We start from the raw sequence: 9091 nt of genomic DNA on the forward strand, positions 1-9091 counted from the left end.
AGCGCAGGCGCAAACTAGGTGTTTACTAGTTGGTGCTGAGGAAATGACTCAGCACCGGAAGATTAGCGGCGCCCCACACAGGACAGAGGGAAGTCATGAAGCCATGTATATACAGATTCAAAGGTGCCACCAACAGCTAGGAGCTAGGGCTTGTCTGCTCCCGTTCAGATGTCGTCTGTATGGAATTGCCAGCTGTGGGGCTGGAGACTTGAGTTCCAAGGCTGGTGGGTCAGATCCAGCGGCTGACTTACTTACCTGCCTGTTATAGGAGCTAAAGCGAGCTCCAGGTGACGGGCTCCTCCTCAGCCACTGTCCCTCCCTCCGAGGTGAGTCTTTAGTTCTCAGGGGCAGGAGCATGGAGTGGCAGGATTGAACTAGGGAACTCATGACAGGTCTGGCAAGATTCCACCTCACCATCTAATGAGTCCTTTTCAAGACCACCTTTAGTCATGCATACATCTGGACTGCACACACGGATTGCACGCACATGGACTACACATATATGAACTCAGAGTCACAGTAAAGAGACTTGAGAGGTGGATTAGAGAATCAGCCTTGAGGCACAAGGTCCAAGGACACAGACAGCTCGCTTCCACATTTGTTGGAGCTCTCCCGTGGGTCTCCCAGGACATTGATTGTCAACCTTCACCTGTCGCTGTGCCTAGACCTTAAAGTAGGCGGGCCAGGAAGTGGGACTAGGAAATGGCCCTTCCTGGGGGCCCTTGTCAGGCTAGCTCTACTTCCATAGTTGCCAGGGCTGCGCCCTGGAGACAGCACATGCACAGAGCTGCCAGTGAGGCCTCTTTGGGTTGTGTTTTTCAAGTTACTAGAAAGTCTGTAGAAAGCTGTAACTTCTTCTTTAGAGGGTGTAAAGAGGGAACCAGATTCTATCCATCTGATTGAAGTTTGGTATTTCTCTGGTTATTTTAGTAAACTTCTATAAATAGCTTCCTAAGAGGAAAAGTTTATTTGGGTTTTTTTTTCTTCTCCTGTAACTCCAGCTGGTCAAGACATAAGGAACTCTGAGCTAGGCAGGGCACGCTCCTCCACTAAGGACTAGACCCTTGTTTTGCCAAGAAGCCATTCTGTGCGCTTATGAAGATCCATATTCTTCCTGGTCCGCAAGTTGGGACCTCACAGATATGGTTGTCCAGGTATATGCTAGTGTTGCTAGTGCGTGTTTACACAAGAGTCTTTGGCTCAAACTATGTCACTTAACCACAGTTCCTGTCAGAAGAGACAGACAACTCGAGGAAGGGAAGACATACATATCTGCTAATGGCTTCTGAGGCTCTGTCCATTGTGGTAAGGGAGGCATGGCAGGGGCACTCAGCCCATGGTAGCAGCAGGAGCATGTATGGAGACTGTTCGTGTCACAGCAGACCAGGAAGAGACGAGGGAGGCCTATCCAGGGGCCAGGATGTGACCTCCAAAGGTCTTTCCCCCAGTTTCTCACAGACGCCCAAACAGCACTTCACTTTTGGGAACCAGTGTGTGTAACATGGGCTCGTGGGGGGCCTTTCAGATTCAAACCTTAGCAGCTGCAGCCCTGTTGAGTTTTCTGTTGAGTTCTTTGACACTCTCCCTTCCTACCCACTTGCAGTGACTGGTGTTGCCTTCTTTACCTTCCTTCCCACCTGCAGTGACTCATGTTGCCTTCCTTTTCAGAAGTCTCCCCTGGTGGACATTCCTGTGTTGCAGTTCTGCTATGCTTTCATCCAAAGGTAATGACGTCTCCTGCATTGGCAGGGACTATGAGGAACTTAGCTAATGCCACAGCCTCCCCAAACAGCACCACCATCTGGAGGCCTTGTGCTCGACACCCATCAGGGTTGCTGGGTTCAGGTTGGGGCTCACAGTAAATAATTCTGACAACCCTCGAAGTCTCCTTGGTTCACACAGTTAACATCTCAGCTACTCCTCCTCTTCACAGTGTGCAGCCACAGACAGGTAAACTGAGGACTGCAGTCACTGGGCTGATGTTAAATTCAAACTAGTGTCAGCCTTCTCTCGGGAGCATCTTTTGCAGTCCTCTGGGCTAGTCATGCCACTCTTTGGGATAACCAGTGCTACTGTGACACCAGCTGACCTCTGTGGCTTTTAGTGGCTCTGAGCTGCCCAGCAGCTTCAGGGCAGATTTTTATTGTCCTTCTGCTGCAGAGGAGGGACCACCAAGGTGGATCAAGAGACAGGAAGGTAGGCACCAGGGTGTGGACCTGGGCCCCTCTGACTGCATCTGTGCTTTTAGCAAACTGTACTGCAGTGCCTGGCTGCACAGCCGAGATGTCAGCACCCTCCTCGCTGCCGTAGAGGCCTGACCCTCTGCCTGGGCTGCCCTGGGCAATGGTCAAATGCGTGTTTTACCTTCCTTCATGCTGCGTCTTTACCACCCATGATGCATGCTGTCCTCAGCGCTGGGCAAGCATGGCCAAGAATGAAAGCGGAGCAGCTGGCCGAGGCTTTCATTTTCCAGACAGTGAAACGCAGAGTGGCCATATGTCAGAAGCTGCTCCAGGTTCCCCACCTTCAGGTGCTTGCCCCAGTACTGACACTGAGCTTGCAGAGACTGTAATAAACTAAACCAGGCAGCCATGAGGCCAGGCAGCTGTGCTGTTCTCCCAGCTGCTTCCCTGCATCTGAAATGTGCTCAGCCTCCCTTCTTTTGTTTTCAAACAGACTCTCCATACCAGACCTGCAGGAGGCCTTCCCTTCACTCCTGGGTGTCCTGAAGGAAGCTGTGCAGCTGAACCTGGCTCCCCCTGGGTACTTTCTGCTTCTCAGGTATAGATTCTTCACATCCACACAGATACAGTGTTTTCTATAGGAGGAATACATTTTATCTTTATTTCTGTAACATTTTGACCAGAAGCTGATTGTCTCTCAACAGCATGTTGAATGACTTTGTGACAAGAACACCCAACCTGGAAAGCAAGAAGGACCAAAAAGACCTGCAGGTGTGTATATGAGACTGTTGCGAAAGTTCCAGTAGTCTGTCATCCTGTAGTCTGTAAGAATGCCACTGTTGCTAATAACCCTTACCCAGAACTGCATCTTAGCTTTGCCTGTGTTCTGAGCCTCTTCCACCCAGGAAGGAAGATCAAGCAGTCTTGGGCAGGGTCTATTGTGAGCTGGGCATTGATATCTCTAAAGCACGAATCTTTCTCCTCCCAGGAAGCTTTCCTTAAAACTTTCTCTTTGCCCCAGTATAAAAGCAAAGCATGTTCATAAGAAAATTCAAAAATTCAAACAGTAAAACTTACCCAGATGTAGTGGCCCATGCATATAATCCCAGCATTGAGGACCAGAATACTAAAACCAGGGTGCTGAGGCAGGGGGATTGCTATGAGTTCCAGGCCACATAGTGAATTCTATGGCTACTTAGTAAGGATCCATCTCAAAAACAAACAAACAAACAAAACAAAGTCATGATATACTCAGAGCATCACTGGTCTGCAGTTACTAATATTAAGTCTGTGGCTGTTCTTTTTAACCAAAGACTTCAATTAAAAATAGATGTACAGTATTCCTTGACTACAGAGATGACCACTCAGCCATTTATAGTCATCTGAACATCTACTCCAGTGGCTGGTGCTATACTTGGATATCCAGGGCTTAAGTGTAGCCCAGAGCATTTAGATCAAGGCTTTTTGGGTTTTCTGTTTTGTTTTTTGGGTTTTTTTAAAGATTTTATTTATTTTATATATATGATGAGTACACTGTAGCTGCCTTCAGACACACCAGAAGAGGGCATCAGACCCCATTACAGACGGTTGTGAGCCACCATGTGGTTGCTGGGAATTGACTCAGGACCTCTGGAAGAGCAGTCAGTGCTCTTAACTGCTGAGCCATCTCTCCAGCCTGACCAAGGAGCTTTTAAAGGCAAAAGTTACATCCTGTTGTCTCCCTCTGCAGCTGCAGGGGAGGTTTGCAGAAGCAAGCAGTTAAAGAGCAGCTAAGGTAAGTTAGCTGGGGACATCTTGGCCTCTGGTCCTGGAGTAGAGTTGGGCAGTTTTCCACAGGATTCTCCATCAAGGAGATCAAATTCTAGTTAAACCTGATATGGCCTGAGCAACAATACAAGATAGAGGAACCCCTGCTTTGTCCTGCCCTGTCACACTCACATGTAAGATGGAGGAACCCCTGCCCTGTCCTACCCTCATCCTCTCCATCTCCCACCTCCCTTAGGATTGTGTCTAACTCTCTTACAACCTAATTCTGGCTTCATGACACATATACACACACATGCACATTCATGCCTACATATACACACATAGTTGCATACATACAGATAGAAAGTTCACATTATTTGTCTTATTTTGCTAACATGATGATTTCCAGTTGCCTCAATCTTCCTGCAAAAGAAGATTCATTTATTTTTCCTTATAGCTACAATTTTTACCGCATTTTCCCACCTGTCTGTTGATGGACATCTGATCTGGTTCTCTTTCCCCCTGGCCCCTGTTTTCTGAGAAATGGTCTTGCTGTGTAGCTCAGGTTAGCTTTAGACTCAGAGTCTTCCTGCCTCAGTCTCCTCGGGGCTTGGGTCATAGGCCTAGGCCGCCAGCCCAGGCTGGTCTCACTGTTTCTGTGCAGCTGGGGACCAGCCAGGACTCCTGAGCTGTATACCAAGTCACTTCAAAATTCTTACTCTTGCTGAGTTTCCCAGAATAGCTTTCTGATCTTCCTGCTTTCGCCTCTTAGTTGAGGCTTGAGAGATGTCTCAGTGATTACGAGCACCAGCTGCTCTTGCAGAGGACAAGGGGTCGGTTCCCAGCACCCACATGGTGACCCACAACCATCTGTAACTCCAACTCCAGAGGATCTGGCGCCCTCCAGTGGACTCCAGTGGTACTGCATACATTTGGTGCACAGGCATACTTGCAGACAAAGCACCCTAAAATAAAAATAAATAAATCTTAAAGCTCCTATTGGGCTTAAGCAGGCAACATTTTGTTATAGTGTTCCAGCAGGCCCGCCGTGGGAGCAGCTTTTCCAGATGAAGGAAGACTAAGGAACCAAACAATGACCTAACGGGTTCTGAGTTGTTCTGTGTGAGGGGACAGAGGGCAAAGCACATTAACACAAACTCCCAGAACCTGTTGTTGAGCGTCAGGCTACTCCTCAACGGAGTTTAAGCAGAGACCGGTTAGCACAGCCATTCAAACACTCCTTGCCTGGAGGTTGCAGGCTTGTTTGGGTTTTTTATTTATTTATTGGTTGCAGGCTTGTTTGGGTTATTTATTTATTTATTTATTTATTTATTATATGTAAGTACACTATAGCTGTCTTCAGACACTCCAGAAGAGGGAGTCAGATCTCGTTACAGATGGTTGTGAGCCACCATGTGGTTGCTGGGATTTGAACTCTGGACCTCTGGAAGAGCAGTTGGGTGCTCTCACCCACTGAGCCATCTCACCAGCCCCCCTGTTGCAGGTTTTCTTCTTGCTTTCCAGGAAGGCAGGGTAGCAGCCTGCAAGTTGGGATGGAGCTGCCGTGGAGCCCTCCACCAGTAGTGCTTGGCTGTGACACCTACCACTGTCTGGGATTCAAAGAAGACAGTTTGGGGAGCTGGAGAGATGGCTCAGAGGTGGCCCTGGAGTTTCCCTGGAGTCCGCCTAAAGTGGCAGCATCATAGAACAAAGTTACACTCCTGTGGAATATAGACAGGGCATAGTTAAAATTTAAATTACTCTAAAACAAGCAGCCAGTGCAAAACACAGCTCCTGCTTCAAAGGGAATTAGAGTTTATTCTGAGCCAAATATGAGTGGCCATGGCCCGAGGCACAGGTTTGGGTTGCTGTGACCGATGTCCATAGAGCAAGGCACACTCAGAAGTCAGTGGGAGCCCGGGAAGCAGGTGAGGCAAGCCAAGCTCTCCTAAGGTGAGAGCCTGTCACATGGTGTCTTTAGCGGCTCTGGGTTTGGCCTGATTGTTGAAAGGATGTTAAGTCAGCTGGAGGTGTGGAGATGGATTCTGATACTGAACTAAAGGCAGTTCATAGAGCCCTCAGCTCTGCGTCTGCAGCATTCCTAGTCTCTACAGCCCTCAGTGGCTAACAAAGGGTGCTACCTTTTTTCGGGGATCATCAGTTCACAAAGCTCCATTCCCTCAGAATACATTTAAGAGTATTGGGTCAGCGGCCAAGAACACTTGCTCTTCTTGTGGGGAACCCAAATTGTTATAAAATACAATGGGATGAGAGAGACAGAGAGAGAGAGGGAGAGAGAAAGTGTGTTTTATTAAGAGAAGGCCAGTTTTTATGTTTTTAAATATTTTTCTTTGATATTTCATAGGCTCTTTTGATAGAACTCAGTTCCCAATACCCTCTCTTCCCCCTCCTGTTCCTACTGACCTGGCTCCTCCCCACAGGTACTAACAAGTCACTGAGCTCAAAGGGGGCTGTGTGCCTGACCATGAGTGGGGCATGGGTGTGGATAGCCTGGCTGTGGTTACCCCACTGGGGAGACTGTCTGCCTCTGCCGTGACCATCAGAGAAAGCTTTGTTCTAAGCATAAAGTTCTAGATTCTGGTTTCTTATATGTGCATAAATTTTGTTCTTAGAATACAGATAGTCCCCTCCTTTTTTTTATAGCTAGCTATAAATTAGATATAAATCCTTTCTCTTAACACATGAGTTTACAGACCTCCCAGTACGGCTTACAGCTTTTATAACTGCTCAGGTTGTCAGTGATGGCACACCTGTGTGTTCTTCATGCCTTTTAAGTGAATGTATATGTCCTACTTTAGGCTGGGCACAAGGAAGAAGACCAAACAAAATTATATTTCTTGAGTTTAAATATATTGGAAAGTATAAACAGCACTTAATTACAAGCCTCTAGAATCCAGTTTATGTCTATATTTAACATATAGTCTTTCGAGTGACACTTTTTCTGAGGAGGTGTGAACACACATCGATTCCCCCCAGATAGGAACTGATGACAGCTAGCAAACACTCCCGAGACTGAGCCACGGGCCTCAGTTACTGAGATGAGTCTCCTAGCACAGGGCAGGGCTTGGGCTTTGGAGGTGGTCCTCCTTTGCTCCTAGCATGATAAACCACAGAAAGCCAAAACTAGAAAAGACGGCTCTATAATAGCAGATGGAAATGTTAGGAGATTGCTCATAGCACTATGGAGTAACTGGTTTTTTACTTGGTTGGTTTTTTGCGCTGCAGTGTGGTGGAAGGGGTTGAATCCAGGGCCTCCTGCATGGGAGGGGAAAGCAGTTCTGGCTTCAGTGACTGTTAGCAAATAACCTGGGTGTTCTCCAGCTTCCTTCAGGATGACTGCTTACTTAGAGTGGTGTTCCTAGAGTTTCAGGCAGAAGCCATGTGCTCCTGCATGTGTGCTTGCCTGTGTGTGTGTGTGTGTGTGTGTGTGTGTGTGTGTGTGTGTGTGTGCGCGCGCAGGTGTGCTTGAACATAGGGTCCTGGCTGGTGGCTCTGCTGGGGAAAGATATGGAACCATTAAGAGTGGGAGTCTCTGGAGGGAGTAGGTCACTGATGGAGCCTTAAGGCTTTATAGCCAGCCCCCACTTCCTGTTTGCTCTCTGCTTCCTGGGGTAAATGCAGTATATCCAACTGGCCCCCACTGAGAAAGAATTATCACTTCAGAATTACCAACACCCCCCACTCCCACCCCCAGCCCCACCCCCTTGCACCCCCTGCCTTACATTGTTTTCAGATATTTGGTCATAGCAACAGAAAGGAAAACTACTAGAAGGTCCAGCAAGCTAGGCTCAACTACTGGTCCACTGCTCCAGTGTCCCCAGGCCCCTCCCCAGAGCCCTAACAAACACTCTAGGTTTACACAGAGCAATCATTGAGGGGTAGGCAGGAGATGCTCATAGCAGGCCTAGCGAAGGTGTGGTCTGGGCTTCTTGTCATAAAGATGTTTATCCACTGGCACCTTGAGGAAAAATAGAGTCTCATGGTCAGCCAGAGAGAGCAAGATGGAGACATGCGGTGGCCAGTGTTCTCCTCACTGTCAGAGTGGGGTGACTAGTGCTCTCTATTCACATTGTCACCGTGCACAGCTTGTTACTTATAATTGTACCTTAGATACCGGGCACAAGCCCCAGGTTGTTTGTGTGGTTTTTGTCTTGGGGATGGGGCACTGTTGGGAGGTGCTGCTGCTATTGTTTTGGTTGTCTGTCTCCCGAGTAGTCCGGAGGAGTCTCATTCTCTGGGCAGTCTTCTCAGTTCAGCCTCCTGAATGCTGAAATCACAGGCGGAGGGAGCCACCGTGCCCAACCCAGGCGATTCTGTCTGTGCCTCTTTCTCTTCTTTTCTGTCTGTGGAGCCTTGGCTGCCCAGGCTTTGGACTGAGAGGTTTCAGTGTAAATGCCGCAGTGATCACCGGCTTTGTTGTTATTGTTTTGTTTTTCAAAGCAGGGTTTCTCTGTGTAGTCCTGGTATCCTGGAACTTGCTCTGTAGACCAGGCTGGCCTCAAACTCCGAGATCCCCCTGCCTCTGCCTCCTGGTGGTGCTGGGATTAAAGGTATGTACCACCACCTCCTGGTTCACGGCTCTCATCTTAAAGGGAATAAGAACGAGCTCATTCTGGAGCCATTTCAAGAGACCCCTGGCCTGGCCACACAGACTTAGGTAACCCCAAATTCTGTGTTCTAATGTGGAAGTAGTTTCACAGAGTTTTTAGTTTTACAGAACAGAGTCATAAATCAAGGCATTAGTAAGGCGGGCATGAAGACATGGAGGGAGCTATGTTCATAGGCCTAAGATGCTGTCTGGTGACATTCCTACCTCTTGGTTTAGTGGACGCTAGTGTTCTAAGTATTAGTTCAGATACAGAGTTGGACAAGGGGTGGCTGTTCCAGAAGCTAAAATTAGCCCTGTATATTGTGGGGGCTTTAGTGGGTCCCATTTTATTATTTAATAATAAAGATACTGAGACATCTGTGTAGTAGAAGCCTGTTAGCCTTTTTGCTGGACAGCTAGCCAACCAGATGCAAACGACTCTCCTGCCACAGAGGGCTCCCTCCCCTTCCCTCTCCTCCCCTCTCTCCCCCTCCCCCTTCCCCCCTCCTCCTCCCCCTCCTCCTCCTCCTCTTCCTCCTCCTCTTCCTCCTCC

General features: G+C 48.3%; 1 protein-coding gene across 1 annotated transcript in view; it reads left to right on the plus strand.

Moving 5' to 3' along the window:
- Dop1b (DOP1 leucine zipper like protein B) overlaps positions 1-9091 on the plus strand; it is a 283094-nt gene that overhangs the window by 249792 nt on the left and 24211 nt on the right. The window contains exons 24-26 of the mRNA XM_029470323.1: positions 1669-1724; positions 2677-2781; positions 2888-2954. Coding sequence (XP_029326183.1) covers positions 1669-1724; positions 2677-2781; positions 2888-2954 — 228 coding nt within the window. The remainder of the gene's footprint in view (positions 1-1668; positions 1725-2676; positions 2782-2887; positions 2955-9091) is intronic.

The sequence above is a fragment of the Mus caroli genome, chromosome 16 (assembly GCF_900094665.2).
Source record: "Mus caroli chromosome 16, CAROLI_EIJ_v1.1, whole genome shotgun sequence".
NCBI classification, from domain to species: Eukaryota; Metazoa; Chordata; class Mammalia; order Rodentia; family Muridae; genus Mus; species Mus caroli.